At 43.4% G+C, this 18,064-nt stretch overlaps 1 protein-coding gene and 1 long non-coding RNA gene across 6 annotated transcripts in view; one reads left to right on the forward strand and one right to left on the reverse strand.

Moving 5' to 3' along the window:
* The window catches only part of SQOR (sulfide quinone oxidoreductase), a 61,301-nt gene that overhangs the window by 33,477 nt on the left and 9,760 nt on the right, over positions 1-18,064 (reverse strand). Inside the window, exons 1-3 of one of the 5 annotated variants that reach the window (XM_055538060.1) lie at positions 11,596-11,700; positions 5,243-5,493; positions 1,048-1,218 (exon numbers count right to left, since the gene is read on the reverse strand). In XM_055538060.1, coding sequence (XP_055394035.1) covers positions 1,048-1,218; positions 5,243-5,476 — 405 coding nt within the window. In that variant the 5' untranslated portion in view covers positions 5,477-5,493; positions 11,596-11,700. Of the gene's footprint in view, positions 1-1,047; positions 1,219-5,242; positions 5,494-6,252; positions 6,471-11,025; positions 11,190-11,558; positions 11,701-18,064 lie in introns of those variants that run through there. The other 4 variants (XM_055538059.1, XM_055538061.1, XM_055538058.1 and 1 more) reach the window with 4 other exon arrangements.
* Positions 5,500-6,798, forward strand: LOC129621518 (uncharacterized). Its single transcript, XR_008699413.1, has 2 exons — positions 5,500-5,731; positions 6,230-6,798. It is a non-coding gene; the product is annotated as an uncharacterized LOC129621518 (long non-coding RNA).

The raw sequence follows: 18,064 nt of genomic DNA on the forward strand, positions 1-18,064 counted from the left end.
TACTAAGGGAGGAAGGAAGAAAGGACTAACAGAAGCTAGGCAGGTAATCTTGATCAGGGTTCAGGGAAAAGCTACAAAAAATCTCTGTACTCCTTGAAATTTAATGCAAAATTAGGCACTTATATGCATTCTGTAGAGCAGGCTAAGGTCCTGCTTGGAAAGATCCATGACCTAAGGAAAGGCTGAAAATGCCTGCAGCCAATGGTCCCTGCTTAGAACAAGAGGTTAGAGATGAAAGATTTCCACCAACTCTGATTCTACAGTTCTGTGAAAATGCTGGAGTGCCCAGTTTGGAGGGCTATGGGTCAGGGTATTAAGGCCAATAACACCCTGAGGGCCCAAGAGCCACCAGACCCTGGGACAGGCCGGGGACAGCATAGCGGCTGTTGCAGGCTCAGCAGCAGATGAGGGGACAGGATGGCTTCTGAGCCTGTCTTCTCACCATCCTGCCCTCATCCCCTCAGTCAAACCCAGGGGCTGCAGCTGCTGAAAAGTTGGGATCCAAGTGTGGTGGGGATGGGAGGAGACGTCTATGGTGCTGAGCAATTGTGACCCTCAAGCTGCAGCAGCAGCAATTCTTAGCCCTAACACTAACCGCAGTCACACAGCAGAGCACCCACTAGTGTGACTGAGACGGATACTCTCCAACATCCCCTTCCTCTGCAGGGCCATCTGTCAGGTGGAGAGGCCCACTGCTTCAAAGGAAAAAGGAGGGAGGTACCTGGTATTTTAACACAGAGCAATAGTGTCTGTTCAATAAGAATTCAGGTACATGATACTATAAGCAACAGGGCAAACAGTGGTTTTCAACAAATGCTTGTCTTCATTGTTCATTTAGTAATTCAGCTTCACTCAGTCCTTCCATCTATCCCATCGTCCTTTCCCCACACCCATCCCATCTCACACAGTATTCAGCACACACACACACACACACACACACACACACAGATACCCCCACCCTCTCACCACGAAGCTGTCCATTTTGATACAATGTGCATTCAGTATAAACCCTCAGGTTAACAAAAGCCAAAGGACTCCAGTGGTTACCTTCTTGTCGTCATCTGTGTGGATGCAGTTCTTGTCTGGATTCAGATCAACCACCCTAGCTTTGATCCACTCCACACCAGATGGAATCACATTTGCTGTGGGACGGCCAGATGAGGATAATGGTTTGGCACCAGCACCCACCAGGGTCCAGATGGGCTGGTAGAAATGTGTCTAAAAAACAAAGTATTGGGAGATTCATTACAACGTGATGCTGATAGAAAGAGTCATAGCTAAAGGTACATGAGCTAGACTCTCCCAATTCCTCCCTCCTGACCCTTGAAGCATCACGGAGAAGTCTCCAAAAGGTTAGTCTTCCCCCACCAACTCCACTGGTGTTTCCTACTATGTTAAATTCTGAAGGGCAGTTACCTTAAATCCACTTTAAGCAATAGATAATACAGTGGTCACTAAAGATAGTTTATGGGTTTTTTTTTTGCTGATCTTGGCTGAATTCTTTTGTAGGTAAGATAGCTCAGATGGTAAAGACTCTGTCTGCAATGTAGGAGACCTTGATTAGATCCCTGGGTCAAGAAGATCCCCTGCAGAAGGGAATGGCAACCCACTTCAGTATTCTTACCTAGAAAATTCCATGGACAGACCATGGTGTCACAAAGAGTCGGACACGACTGAACGACTAACACAAAGTAGATCTGGTGTTTAACATGTACATGCTATATTTGTTGCGTTAGTCACTAAGTCACGTCCAAATCTTTGCAACCCCATGGACTGTAGCCAGCCAGGCTCCTCTGTCCATGCAATTCTTCAGGCAAGAATACTGGAATGGGTTGCCATTTCCTTCTTCACTGGATCTTCCCAACCCAGGGATCAAACCTGTGTCTTCTGCATTGGCAGGTGTATTCTTTACCGCTGAGCCACCGGGAAAGCCCACATGCTATATAAACAAGCATACATACATACACGGGCTTCCCAGGTGGGGCTAGTGGTAAAGCACCTGCCTGCCAGTGCAGGAGACATAAGAGATGTGGGTTCGATCCCTGGGTTGGGATGATCGCCTGGAGGAGAACATGGCAACCCACTCCAGTGTTCTTGCCTGGAGAATCCCATGGACAGAGGAGCATGGCAGGCTATAGTCCATGGGGTCACAGAGTCAGACTCAAGTGAAGTGACTTAGCACTTAGCACACACACACACATATTATGAGTCCATTTCATGTATACAGATATAAAGAAAAATTAAGTCCAGAAGGCTAAATATAGTTACTCAGAAGTTTGTGAGGCGAGTCTGAAAAGTTTTCTGCCACTTTGGGGATGCTCAGAACTTCATTAACTTCCCCCTGTGTTTCCCAAGCCCATGAGGAGGACAGCAGATATCCCAGGTCAGTCCTTGGAGTCCCTCTTCTCCTTTCTCAGAGGTTTTTACACCCAAAGCCAGGAGGCATCAGATCGTACCCCCTGATACCCAAACTTTCAGTATTTTCTGGAGTCCTTTTGCTTTAGATGGTCCACTCTTGATCTCAGTTAGTTGTGAAAGTCCTAGACTCAGGGTCAAAGGGCAGATTGGTTTAATGGCCTCTGAGAATTACCAAGTATCCATGGAGCAGACTGGAGGACCAAGAGATCTCAACATTATCAAACCACCTCAAACTGACCAGACAGAATTGCCAACAGCCCCAGAGAGTGAAGAGGACATAGGAACAGCTTTGCAATCTCCCTACAGCCATAACGCATAGGATCAAACGGGGGCAGAGGTCACCAGCTGTGAGAGCTCAATGATGTCAAGTCCATCTTGAACAGAAAAGGGAATGAAAATACAAGCTCGGATCATTTTTTTAGACTGCCAACAAGCATGAGCTCCAGCAATCCCTAAACCAGACACAGAAAGGAAAGTACCAAATACCTGAGCCACTGGCAGCTCCTCTCAGAAGCCCTGTCATGCACATCCTCACGGAGCAAGGCAGACTCCATCCTGGTCTCTTGAATTGTGTCCAGTGCCTCAGAGGAGCCTGTCGCATTGCAAAGAGTAGCCCCACAGGAGACCTTCTGTGGGATAACTACAATCCAGAGGCCACTTAATACAGCTCTCAGACCACTGTCATTTTAAATATTGTCCCTGAATTAAAGTCACTTTAAAAAGGAAACTGGGGCTTCCTTGGTGGCTCAGTGGTAAAAATCCACCTGCCAATATAGGGTACACAGGTTGGTATCCCACATGCCTCGGAGCAATTAAGCCTATGAGCCATAACTACTGAGTCCACGTGCCACAACTACTGAAGCCTGAGCACCCTAGAGCCTGCGCTCTGCAATAAGAGAAGTCACGGCAGTGAGAAGCCCTTGCACTGCGACTAGGGAGTAGCCCCACTCACCGCAACTAGAGAAGGCCAGTGTGCAGCAACAAAGACCCAGCGCAGCCAAAACTAAGGAAATAAAATTTTTTTAAATAATTTTTTAAAAGGTGGGGAGAGCTGAAACTTAAACTTAGCTCTTCTATTTAAAAAAGGGGGAAATTGACAGAGAGTGCCCTACCATCTCCCCACAGATCACAGCATACCAATCAGAGAATATAGCAAAGCCCTGGACAGCCTCATATGGTACAGGGAAGACTTGCTGAAAAGAAGTGTGCCTTTCTTGCCCCACCCTCTCCACTAAACAGGCATCAGGTCCATTTTGATTTTACCTCCCAAAGATACAACTCCGCACTGATGCATGTCTGGTTCCTTAGGAAATATTAGGCAAACCGTCAAAAATCTTGACTATTCTTCTGAAGCGCTGCTGCTGCTGCTAAGTCGCTTCAGTTGTATCCGACTCTGTGCAACCCCATAGACGGCAGCACACCAGGCTCTGCCGTCCCTGGGATTCTCCAAACAAGAATACTGGAGTGGTTGCCATTTCCTTCTCTAATGCATGAAAGTGAAAAGTGAAAGTGAAGTCGCTCAGTTGTGTCTGACTCTTCGCGACCCCACGGACTGCAGCCTACCAGGCTCCTCCGTCCATGGGATTTTCCAGGCAAGAGTACTGGAGTGGGTTTCTGAGGCTCTGGACAACCTTAAAATGTTAGTGCCTTACAAACACTTCCCAGCTTCCCTTTTGGTGTCTGCTACCGTTTTCTGTTTCATAATCTGTTTATAATCCCTTACACTTAAATTTCTCAAACTTACTGACACCTTTTCAGGGCCTCCCCACCCATCAACTCATCATCTTTTCTCCAGACTGGAACAGGGAAAGGAAAGTGCAATGACCACCGATTTTCCTCTGCACATGAGATTGAAGGTGGAGGGTGATGTGACTTGAACTCTCTCTCTTCAAAATATATGCTGACATCCAACCCCTGGGACCTGTGATCGTGACCTTATTTGGAAATAGGGTCTTTACAGATGTAATCAATTTAAGATGAGGTCATACTGGATTAGGGTATGCCCAGGGGGCCCAAGTGGTAAAGAACCTGCCTGCCAGGAGATGTAAGAGACACAGGTTCAATCCCTGGATCCAGAAGATCCCCTGGAGGAGAGCACAGCAACCCACTCCAATATTCTTGCCTGGCAAGACCCATGGACAGAGGAGTCTGGTAGGCTACAGTCCATAGGGTCACAAAGAGTCAGACATGACTGAAATGACTTAGCATGCACACATATTGGATTCGAGTGTCCTCAACTCTCTAATGTTTATCCATTGGATTATCTCTAAAATCTAATCCAATGACCGATGTCCTTGTGGAAAGTCTTGTGCTGACACGAGTGGCACACACAGAGAAGGCCACGTGAAGACTGAAGTGACGCACGACCAGCCAAGGAACACCAAGGACTGTCCACAACCACAGAAGCTAGGACAGAGGCATGGGACAGCCTCCCCTTGCCCTCAACAGCCTTCAGAGGAACCATGGCCCAGCTAACACCTTGGTTTTGCACTTCCAGCCTCCAGAACTGTGAGAGGATAAATTATCTGTTTTAAGCCACACTGTTATGGTCATTTGTTACGGCACTTCTAAGAAACTAACACAGAGGAGATCATAAGAAGCCAAGAGATCTGTCCTTGCTCTCTCCCTCCCCCCACCTTCTCCCAATCCTTTTGGACGACCTGCTTTTTATGCCCAGAAAGAGAAGCATGAACCTGGGAACACGGAGGCCCAGGGCATGACAATCATCCCCACCTCAGCCCCTAACCCGCACGTGCCTGTGCACAACACAAATCAACACACACACACACACACACACACACACACTCATAAGGGGGAGACTTACCTCGCTGGGCTCAACGATGGCCACGTTCTCCGCACCCACTTTCCTCTTCATGCGGGCGGCCATGCTGATCCCACCACTGCCCCCACCCAGCACCAGCACCTCATAGTAGCTCTTGGCTGCGAGGCTGGCCCCTGTGTGCAGCTGCAGGGGGCTGGCCTGCTGAGAGCCCAGCCTGAGGAAGCAGGCGAAGAGCCGGACACGGGAGCAGGACACCACAGAGGCCAGCAACGTCATCTTCAGGCCGGATCACGCTACAAAGGAACAGATAAGACTCCGAATAAAGAAAGAGCCACTATGAGACTGAAGCATTTTCTTTTAGGGAGGAAGGGGAGACTGGCATCTGGCCGGCTCCAGCTGGTTCCCACCATTTCAAGACCACCCTCCCACCTGGCCATGATCAAGAGCTTCTTGAGAATGCTCCACCAGCTAAGCTTTCCATTTCTCCCTCTCCTCCTTCCTTCAGGACATCGCAGGCTTTGTTTGAACCAGGTAAACCTCACCTTTTAAGTTCTCTCTCATAACGTGCCTGTCCCCATCCTTGTCCATCCCTAAAACGAGGGCATCATCTAGGGTAACCCACTGTCACCCTCTTCTCGCTGGCACATTCTTCAACTCTTTCTTTGGCTTTTTGGTCCATCAGAGATGTATGAGTCTACAATTCCTTGCCACCTGAGACCTTGCTGAAAACAGAGAGTTCAGCAAGAAACCCATCTTCTACAGCTCAGGGTTCAGGTCACAGAAATCAGAGCCTCGGTCCCACTCAGAAGTACCTGGATCTGCTGTGCCAGAGACATGCAATTTAATCAGATCACAGGCTATACATGAGCAAAGGCCCTCCACACCTTTGGCAATTTCAACCACATGATTAAAAAGCCATAAAAGGAGCCCTTCCCTGGTATCATAAGCTATGTTTTATGTAAAGAATCTGCATATCCTTCTGACAAGTCTTTTATTATATCCAATTCAGTAAAAATCTCCCCTTGACAGGTTTTCCAAGAGATGTACTTCACCTTTAGGAAAAGGTGTTTCTGCTCTAGCAGTTGGTGCTTTGGCAGTGAGGAAATGAAGGCTACTCAGAAACTGGCCTTGACCTCATCCCATCCCCAGACGGGCTTTATATCTTGGATGTGATCTATCGTGTAAGTTGAGGGGCCCCGGCCAAAATACCCCCCACCTTGTGTATTACAGAGCCCTAAATTTCACCATCTAGTGCCATCCTGTGGGTTCCCATGTTCCACGAACCCTTTATAAAAAGTACCCAGCTGGGGGATTACACTTCTAGCTGCTAAGATCACTAACTTCTAAATGGGAACAATTTAATTATTTGACTTCCCACCGGTGGAGAAGAGGAAGGCTACACAAGGGAATTAGAGAAAGCTGGGAGGGGGAAAGGCTAAGAAAGGAAGAAGGAAGGGCCCTGGAGGAGTGAGAAGGAGGAGCCAGAGTGATGATCTTAATTAGGATTAACTCTGTTCCAGTGTTTTGGTACCCATGACAATTTCCTCAGTATTTCAGATCTGACAGGCAACCCAGATCTGGGGGAGGGTACACGGGGTTACAGAAACTGACGAAGGTTCATTCATGGTTGCCACAAATTTAAGTCAGTATGACTCTTACCAAAAACATTTCTCATCCTTTGACTCTGCTCTTCCATTTCTGGGACTCAGGTCTAAGGAAATAACCTCTAATACTTAAGAAGACAAGACTCTACAAAGATATATCTCACATATTCATTCATAAAACAGTCAAATCTGAGTTAACTGGCCTGTGGATTGGATCTGATTTCGTTCTGGTTACAGAAAAAACAACTGCAGGCTCTAGACTGGCCAGGGAAGGCTCAGGTTCCAGACTGTTCTAACCAAGGCTAATTTATGATTGCTTCTATTTAAAATGGGTAGGGGGAACAGAGATAGCCATCCACATGTCAAACTTTGAGGAAAGGTTACATAAAATATTGTTACACAAGATGATCTATGTAGTTTTTTCAAATTATGTTTACAAAGAGCATATAAAATACTTATGTTGTGATCAGAATATTAATTGGAAATACAAGTTCAACTATGTAAGAGAAAAATGCATTTTAAAAAAATAAGATGTTAACATTGGTGATTTTCTCTGGGTTTTAGAATAATGGGTGATTTTTATTTCTTCTGCTTTTCTGTATCTTATAAATTATCTACTATATGCATACATTAATATTACAATAATAAACTATTTTGATGACAATAACAAACATGTTCTAAGTCCTTTATACAAACATTTAACCTGTGAGCTGACTATCATTATCACCATTTTACAGATGATAAAACTGAAGCAGAGCTCACATGTGGATTATGATTTGAACCTGGACACTTTAAAGCCAGGGTGTCTGCTTTAAACCACTATATCTACTATCTCTATCAACAACAAACAGTGCTAACATGAAAATCTTAAATGAAAAAATCCAGATATTTTCCATACTTTCCACAACAGGGAAACCATTTTTTCACGGTATTGATACCTAAAATAGTAGCAATGTTTTGATATAGCTATAATTGATTTTTTCCCTCTTCTTTGCATGTGCTTTTCTCACATTTTCTTCAATGAGTTTTAAATTTTAAAAATCAGTCAATTTGGTTTTGTTTGTTCGAGTTTTATTTGTTTTTTTGTTTCCTAATGGTAGGGACCTAACAGAAGCAGAAGATATTAAGAAGAGGTGGCAAGAATACACAGAAGAACTGTACAAAAAAGATCTTCACGACCCAGATAATTACGATGGTGTGATCACTCACCTAGAGCCAGATATCCTGGAAGGTGAAATCAAGTGGCCTTAGGAAGCATCACTACAAACAAAGCTAGTGGAAGTGATGGAATTCCAGTTGAGCTATTTCAAATCCTGGAAGATGATGCTGTGGAAGTGCTACACTCAATATGCCAGCAAATTTGGAAAACTCAGCAGTGGCCACAGGACTGGAAAAGGTCAGTTTTCATTCCAATCCCAAAGAAAGGCAATGCCAAAGAATGCTCAAACTACCGCACAATTGCACTCATCTCACATGCTAGTAAAGTAATGCTCAAAATTCTCCAAGCCAGGCTTCAGCAATACATGAAGCATGAAATTCCAGATGTTCAAGCTGGTTTTAGAGAAGGCAGAGGAACCAGAGATCAAATTGCCAACATCCACTGGATCATCAAAAAACCAAGAGACTTCCAGAAACATATCTATTTCTGCTTTATTGACTATGCCAAAGCCTTTGACTGTGTGGATCACAATAAACTGTGGAAAATTCTGAAAGAGATGGGAATACCATACCGCCTGACCTGCCTCCTAAGAAATCTGTATGCAGGTCAGGAAGCAACAGTTAGAACTGGACATGGAACAACAGACTGGTTCCAAATAGGAAAAGAAGTACGTCAAGGCTGTATATTGTCACCCTGCTTATTTAACTTATATGCAGAGTACATCATGAGAAACGCTGGACTGGAGAAAGCACAAGCTGGAATCAAGATTGCCGGGAGAAATATCAATAACCTCAGATATGCAGATGACACCACCCTTATGGCAGAAAGTGAAGAAGAAGAGCCTCTTGATGAAAGTGAAAGAGGAGAGTGAAAATGTTGGCTTAAAGCTCAACATTCAGAAAACGAAGATCATGGCATCCAGTCCCATCACTTTATGGCAAATAGATGGGGAAACAATGGAAACTGTGTCAGACTTTTATTTTTCTGGGCTCCAAAATCACTGCAGATGGTGACTGCAGCCATGAAATTAAAAGATTAAAAATTAAATTAAACTCCTTGTAAGGAAAGTTATGACCAACCTAGACAGCATATTAAAAAGCAGAGACATTACTTTGCCAACAAAGGTCCATCTAGTCAAGGCTATGGTTTTTCCAGTAGTCATGTATGGATGTGAGAGTTAGACTATAAAGAAAGCTGAGTGCCGAAGAATTGGTGCTTTTGAACTGTGGTGCTGGAGAAGACTCTTGAGAGTCCCCTGGACTGCAAGGAGATGCAACCAGTCCATCCTAAAGGAGATCAGTCCTGGGTGTTCATTGGAAGGACTGATGTTGAAGCTGAAACTCCAATACTTTGGCCGCCTGATGCGAAGAGTTGACTCATTGGAAAAGACCCTGATGCTGGGAAAGATTGAAGGCAGGAGGAGAAGGGGATGACAGAGGATGAGATGGTTGGATGGCATCACCGACTCGATGGACAAGGGTTTGAGTGGACTCTGGGAGTTGGTGATGGAGAGGGAGGCCTGGCGTGCTGCAGTCCATGGGGTCGCAGAGTCGGACACGACTAAGGGACTGAACCGAACTGAATGATTGAGGAGTGGGGGAAATCACCAAGTAGAATGTTACTCTCTTGTTGGGAAGAAGATACTTTATGGTGAATAGACAGTCCTCATATTCTGCCTTTCTATATGACAGCAAATCTCCTCACTTGACTTTTAGGAAAACCACTTTTTCATGGTCCCCACACAACATCTTTTTTGGGTTTTTTTTTTGGCCACATGCCTTGTGGGGTCTTAGTCCCCCAATCAAGGACTGAACCAGGCCCTCAGCAGTGGAAGTGCAGAGCCTTAATCACTGGACTGCCAGGCAATTCCCCTGACACAGAACCTTAACTCCATGGAGTTACAAAATAATGACCTAAAAGGAGGCCTGGCTAAATTTCTGATTTCAAGCCACGCAATCTGAGGCCCTTCAACCTCCTAATTGCCTTCCAGCCTAGTACCCCATGGTTCTCCTCTTGAAAGAGGAAGAGTTTATGCAAATACTTCCCTCATTCAGCCAAGAAGGCAAGTTCTATTTTATTTCAGCAGTTCCCCACAGCTTATTTCTGGATTCTGTATTAATAAACACAAAGTCCTCTGAACTAATTCTATCAACTTCATTAATAATCATCATCAAGCAGAATGTCCCGGCCTTTGCAGTCAAATTTCAACCACAAACAAAAATTTCACAAACACAAATAACATGTTAGAGGAAATGTTCCAAGTTTCAAAACACTTGAAAATCTCAGTAACACACTCATTCTAACAATATAATGTCATCCTAACTTTCAGATCAGAAAAACCAGAACCACAATCTAATGCTATCGTAGAGAAGGTAGGGCATGATACAAAGTCAAAGACCAGAAAGAAACCAGAACAATAAAGCAAAATCATAATTTAGATCCCACTTTGGAATGTTGGAACATTGACCTAAACCAAGACTGGCGAAACAATAAAAAAAAAAAAAAAACAGACAATTGAAGGAAACAAGTCACATAATCTGAACCAGAATGAAAAAAAAAAAAAAAAAAAAAACAGAAAAAAAAAGGCCAAACTTGACCCTGGAGTCAACAGCAAAGAAATAAAAAATCTGTCAACAAAATAACTAAGGAGCATAAATCTAAGTCTCTGAGTCTCCCTAGAAGGTAGTCTGAAACACATGTACCTGAAGTTAAGAAATAAGAATTACCAACAATGCAGGAAACATAGCTGCTTTCTCTCTACACTCTTACAAAGTGAAACACACACTCTTTTTAAAAGAATCAATAAGGCAAAGTTAACTTTCTTTTAACAAGTGCCACATTTATTTAGTGGAAATAAATGTATTTCATTTATCAAATACATGTTCTAATTAAATAATGTCATACTTTTAAGTTAGATAAAAATTCCTCAATTAATCCTAAATCAATTGAGAGCTTCCTTCAAAGAATCAAAATAAATGCTCTGATATATCTGTAGTCTGACTGAAGAAGTAAAACCCCTGCTAACTGAAAGATAAGACGGCCTGCTAGCACCTCCTACTTACATTTCTGGCTGCTGATCTGGGGTCCTGGTCCAGACAAGTCTTTGGAACTCCACACCTTTCCACAGCCAGCCCTTCTGGGAAAATCAGTGCAGACTGCCAGTGTCGAGAGTTCCCTAATCCTGGGCCATGTGACATGCCACTCACTGGATGTCAGCTAGGACACTTGGCTGAGTTCAAACAGAGCTGGCCTCTACACAAGAATTATTCAGAGCATCTTAACAAAAGATCCACCAGGCCAACAGGACTTACAGTCAATCTTTCAGTTATTTTTGCTCTTGAGGAAACTGAGGGGTCTTTGTATGGGGTCACTATTATTTTATCTCAAGCCCACAACAGGCTGGGCCCTCTGCTTGGGGTTTCAATAACCACAAGGCCATCTTTTTAACATATCACCTTCATGGAGGCTGCCTGTTGTCTGTTTTTCTCTTTGGTTTTCAAAGTTTATATCACCTTCATATAAACTTTGAAAACCAAAGAGGAAAAACAGACAACAGGCAGCCTCCAGCATTTGCCACCTACCCCATTCCTCCTACCTGCACTCTGGGCCTCCAGCTTCCCTATCAAGCTTACACAGAGCTGTGAAGTCCTGAAGTTCTGGATCTCTGTGGGTCCCAGTCTGTGAGACACAAGTGAACCTCATCTACACACAGCATGGGTTGGGCTTACACCTAGTACCCAGGTGGCAAAATGTCTGGAAGGCTCCGCCTCCTTCATTAGCTCCTCCCCCTTGGGCTTTCTGGGCCTTTTAACTAAAGCTGCTGCTGCTGCTGCTAAGTCACTTCAGTCGTGTCCGACTCTGTGCAACCCCATAGACAGCAGCCCACTAGGCTCCTCTGTCCCTGGGATTCTCCAGGCAAGAATACTGGAAAGGGTTGCCATTTCCTTCTCCAATGCATGCAAGTGAAAAGTGAAAGTGAAGTCGCTCAGTCGTGCCCAACTCTTCGCGACCCCATGGACTGCAGCCTACCAGGCTCCTCCGTCCATGGGATTTTCCAGGCAAGAGTACTGGAGTGGGGTGCCATTGACTATCATCAGTTATTTACATCTCTCCACCAAATTACTTCCAGAAGACAGGATTCAATAAAAAAAAAAGTATGGAGAGACTGTCATAACAGTAACAGCTAACATTTGTTGCGAGTTTTAGTTGTACTTATGGTATCTCCGATGTTGGGAGGGATTGGGGGCAGGAGGAGAAGGGGACGACAGAGGATGAGATGGCTGGATGGCATCACCGACTCAATGGACGTGAGTTTGAGTGAACTCGGGGAGTTGGTGATGGACAGGGAGGCCTGGAGTGCTGCGATTCATGGGGTTGCAAAGAGTTGGACACGACTGAGCGACTGATCTGATCTGATCTGATCTGATGGTATCTCAGAGACAGACTCCTTACAATAACTTTGTAAAGAGAGTGTTAGTATCCCCATTTTACAGAAAAGAAAATTGAAGTTTAGTGTAAAGTGGAGTACCTGCTTAAGGTCACATGACTAATTGAAGAGGAGAGTTTAATTCAAACTGACTCCTCCACTGAGGAGTCTCACAGCATTAGACTTAAGAGATAACTCAAGGAAAATGCCTACCAGCTGAATTTTATTTACATTCAGATATAATATAGATTATGCCCCATGGAGTGAGATGGGAGGGAATATATGATATTAAATTTTAGCTTACTAAGCAAATTGGAAGAAAAAATTTAAGTTTTGGGGGGAATGAGCCAGGTAGAATAATAGTATTGATATTAATATAATTTTAAGGGCTCTTAAAATTTAAAAATACATACTGATATTCTTACAGTTGAAATCATTTGGATTTGCTTGCAAATATTACAAGTGGCAAGTAGGTAGGAGTGTAGATGACACAAGATTGGCCATGAGTTGATAATATTTTTTAAATTTTAATTTTTTATTGAAGTATAGTTGATTTACATTTCAAGTATATAGCAAAGTGATTCAGATATGTATGTATGTGTGTGTGTATGTATATATACTTTTTCAGATTCTTTTCTTTTATAGGTTACTATAAGATACTGAATATAGTTCCCTGTGCTGTACAGTAGCAGGTCCTTGTTATCTGTTTTATATACAGTAGTCTGTATCTGCTAATCCCAAATTCCAAATTTATCCCTGCCTCTCCTTTCCCCTTTGGTAACCATAAATTTGTTTTCTATGTGAGTCTATTTCTGTTTTTTAAATAAATTCATTTGTACCATTTTTTTCAGATTTTACATATAAGTGATATCATATGATATTTGTCTCTGTCTGACTTACTTCACTTAGTATAATAATCTCTAGGTCCATCCATGTTGCTACAAATGGCATTATTTCAGAGTTGATAATTTGAAGCCAATTTATGGATTTATATGGGCATTCCTTGTGGTAATCTGTGGTTTTTTGGTATATTCTGGAAAGTTTCCACAATAAAAAATTAGAATGAATGAAACAGCAAAAAACTGTGTGTCAGGATGGACATTAGCTTTGCTCTTTAGTCACTGAAATGCTACATCTATGAATATTTCAAGTAATAGCAAGATAATGGAAATACAAGTAGCAACACAATTATAATCATACTTCCCTCCCATGTGCCTAGAACTTTACAATTCACAAGGCCCATACCTGAGCCTACACTGGAGGTATTGATACCAGTTTACAAATGGGAAAACTGAGGCTCAGAGACCCAAGGTGATCTCCCAAAAGTCACTTGAATCTGCAGCAAGACCAGAGCCACAATGAGTTCTTTCTGTGTAAAGCAACTTTTCCTGAATGCCCTTAGGAGCAGCAATGCAGGCATTAGAAGGAGCCAGCAATTCAGAGGTGGTAAGCTCCCAGTCTGGACCTTCTCCAGCTCTAGATCTCTGGATGACCTCTTTGCTTGGCCCCCAGAAGGGCAGACTTATAGGCAGATCCAAGTTTTTTGGGCAGGGACGTCTATACAACTTGGGGACCAAATTTACAGATACAAAATTAGATAATATTGAATCAGAAAATAAGTCACAATAAATGTCTGGATCCTTGGTGATTCAGGATTCTTCTGAGATCTCTGTTGCTCGTGGGAGTGTTAGCATTTTTGTTCTCTTCAGACCTCCAGCTAATTGTATGACACCACCCACACTGGGTAGGGCAACCTTCTTTACCCTGTCTACTGATTCCTCCAGAAACACTCTCATAGACACACCCAGAATAATGTTTAACCAAATATCTGGGCACCCTATGGCCCAGTCAAGTTGATACATAACAGTAGCCATCACACCCTCTGACTTAAACTATCAAAGGGAAATTGTCACCATGATTGCATTGTCATGAAAATGACACACACTGCCCCTCAAAATGCTGCTGCTGCTGCTGCTAAGTCGCTTCAGTCATGTCTGACTCTGTGTGACCCCACAGACGGCACCCCACCAGGCTTCCCAGTCCCTGGGATTCTCCAGGCAAGAACACTGGAGTGGGTTGCCATTTCCTTCTCCAATGCATGAAAGTGAAAAGTTAAAATGAAGTCGCTCAGTTGTGTCCGACTCTTAACCCCATGGACTGCAGCCTACCAGGCTCCTCCATCCATGGGATTTTCCAGGCAAGAGTACTGGAGTGGGGTGCCATTGCCTTCTCTGCTCAAAATGCTATGGTTCCTTAATGTGATCACATCTCAATCTGAAGCACATGCAAGTCAAGTCTGTAGGCATATCTGCAGCAGTTACTCAGTGGCACTGGATAAGACACTTCCTGAAACCTTCCTGGAGATATTCTGAATCCTACTGTATTAATCATGTTTTTAATTTCTGTATTTTATGATTGTTTGACATCTGGGGGCTTTATTAGACCTTAAAGAAATGCTGTTTCTAGGACTAGCCAACTTCTAAAAATGTAAACACCTCAGTCTGGAAGCACACTTTTGGTAATTATACCAGCCAACCCAGAGCCCAAACCTGAACCACTTCCTCTATCTGGCTTTTACATTCCAGAAGGCAATATTCCTTGCCCCTAATCATCCCAGGGCCAGACATCAAGACAACGAGTGCAGCTCCTACAGTCTAGAGTCCACTAAAATTACTCAAATTAGCCAGCACCAAACCTGGTCAGTCTGCTCCCCCTTGCCTCATGAAAATCACACCATAGGTTCTGCCCATGAAAAGTGAAAGTGTTAGTCACTCAGTCGTGGCCAAGTCTTTGCAACCCCATGGACCATAGCCCTCCAGGCTCTTCTGTCCATGGGATTCTCCAGGTAGGAACACTGGAGTGGGTAGCCATTCCCATCTGCAGGGGATCTTCCCAACCCAAAGATCAAACCCAGGTCTTGATTCTTTACCATCTGAGCCACCAGGGAAACCCAGGTTTTGCCCATGCTTTCCTCTTAATTTGCCTGCCTCCTGACCAATCTGGGTGCTTCCCCATGTGACCCAGTGTGGTGGAGCAGGCCACCTGTTCCTAGGGAACTGGGAGTCAAAGCTTCGTCTTTCATGGCAGTCATCTCCTGATGGGCTGGCCTCACCATGCCTGATTGAAAACAAATCTCAGGTACATTTTAATATACTTACACTAAAATGCATTCACTACTATTCAGTCAGATGGAAGATTTTACATGTTTAACAAATTTTGCTCTGCTCCTCCTTACAAATCTGCTCAACTGTCAGGTGGCATTTAAAAAGCAATTTAATTATGTATTACTGTTGAAGGCTATAATTATGTGAATGAGTGGGCCAAATTTTACAATTAAATAACACAGCTACGGTGTGATTTTTTAATGCAATAATTACTCCTGGAGAATACAGCATGGGGCCTTCCTTTCTTTTGTCACACTCTTTCACCTGCAGTATCGAAACAAGATATCTTCTCCACCAAGGAAAGTTCTCTCGTCTTTTTTACCCATTTAACCTTGATAAAAAGGGAAATGTCATCAATCAGAAGTGCTCAAAAAACATTGTCTAAGCTATATTTTTATTTACAGATTTGTCTCCTACACAAAAGGTATTCAGATTAAATTACATTTAGCAACACTAGATGTGCAAGCATATCTTTACGGAAAGAGTTACATGAAATTTGCATCATCACAGCTCTGCTATAGCTGAGAGTGCTTCCACAAGTATGCACTGCATACCTGCTGCTCACAGGGACCTGTGCTGACACACAGCGATTTCCCCATCCGCCCTGGTCCCATTCCCAGCCTAGTAGCTTTAGATGCTAATGGAACAGCAGAGCTTGCCAGCTGCTCATAATGCAGGCCAAGAGCAAGGTGAGCCAAATTTCAGGGGAAAGTTTTATTTCTTTAATGTTAGAAGGTCTCATTTAAATATTGGAAAAGTAAAGGTAATGAGATGTGTGCACATCTTTTTTTTCCTAGCTTGAAAGTGTTAATGCCTTCCTCCACACCCGATACAGTTTTTCTGAATGAAGTTCTACTTTCATTCATCACGTGTACATCTGACATGTAAAGGTACTAAATAAATCCAGCCATCTATTAATTCACTCTATGGCCTGAACATTTGTGTCCCAAAAAAAATCCACATGTTGAAATGTTAACTTCCAAAGGTTATGGTGTTAGTCAGGAGGTGGGGCCTCTGGGGTTGATTAGGTCCTGAGGGTGGAGCCCTCATGAATGGTATTAGTGCCCTTTTAAAGAGGGTCCAGAAGGCAATGGCACCCCACTCCAGTACTCTTGCCTGGAAAATCCCATGGACAGAGGAGCCTGGTAGGCTGCAGTCCATGGGGTCGCTAGGAGTCGGACACGACTGAGCGACTTCACTTTCACTTTTCACTTTCATGCATTGGAGAAGGAAATGGCAACCCACTCCAGTGTTCTTGCCTGGAGAATCCCAGGGGTGGGGGAGCCTGTTGGGCTGCCGTCTATGGGGTCACACAGAGTCGGACACGACTGAAGTGACTTAGCATAGCATAGCATAGCATTGAAAGATCCCTCACCCCTTTTACTATGTGAGAACACAAAGAAATGACATCGGCCCTGACCCAATCATGCAAGTACCTTGATCTTGGACTTTCCAGGCTTTAGAACTACAAGAAATAAATTTCTGTTGTATATAAGCCAGTTAGTCTTTGGTACAGGCTTCCTAGGTGGCTCGATGGTAGAATCCACCTGCCAATGCAGGAGACACCAGTTTGATCCCTGGGTCTGAAAGATACTCTGGAGAAGGAAATGGCAACCCACTCCAGTATTCTTGCCTGGGAAATGCCATGGACAAAGGAAACTGGCAAGCTACAGTTCATGGGGTCACAAAAGAGTCAGAGATGACTTAGCAGCTAAGCAGCAGCAGCAGTCTGTGGTTCCACAGTTCCCCTTATTCACAGTTTTGCTTTCCGTGGTTTCAGTTATCTACAGTGAATGGCAGTCCAAAAATATTAAATGGAAAATTTCAGAAATAAACAATCCACAAAGTCTAACCTGCATGCTACTCTGAGTGGAGTGATGAAATTTCATACCATCCTGCTGCATCCCACCTGGGACATGACATCCCTTTGTCCTGCTTATTCCGCCAGTTAGTCACCTAGTGGCCACCTCAGCTATCAGATAAACTGTATTTCAGTGCTTGTGTTCAAGTTACCCTTCTTCTACTTAATAAAGTTCCCAAAACACAAGAGTAGTGATTCTGACAATTTGAATAAGGGAAAAAAAAAAGCCATAAAGTGCTTCCTTTAAATGAAAAGGTGAAAGTTTTCAATAAAGGGGAAAAAAAAAAAAAAACCTATGCTGAGACTGGTAAGTGGTATGGTAAGAACAAACCTATCATGAAACTGTGAAGAAGAAAAAGAAATTCATGCTAGTTTGCTGTCACACCTCAAACCGTAAAAGTTACAACCCCAGAGTGATACGTGTTTAGCTGGGATGGAAAATTAAATTCATATTAAATTCATAAATAAGATATTTTGAGAGATAATATTCACACGACTTTCATTATACTACACTGTTCTAACTGTTCTATTTTATTCTTATTGTTAATCTCTTATTGTACCTAATTTATAAGTTAAACATTATCACAGATATGTAGGTAGAGGGAAAAACAGTATATACAGGATTCGGTACTATGCATGGTTTCAGGCAT

Source organism: Bubalus kerabau, chromosome 10 (genome assembly GCF_029407905.1).
Source record: "Bubalus kerabau isolate K-KA32 ecotype Philippines breed swamp buffalo chromosome 10, PCC_UOA_SB_1v2, whole genome shotgun sequence".
Classification (NCBI taxonomy): Eukaryota; Metazoa; Chordata; class Mammalia; order Artiodactyla; family Bovidae; genus Bubalus; species Bubalus kerabau.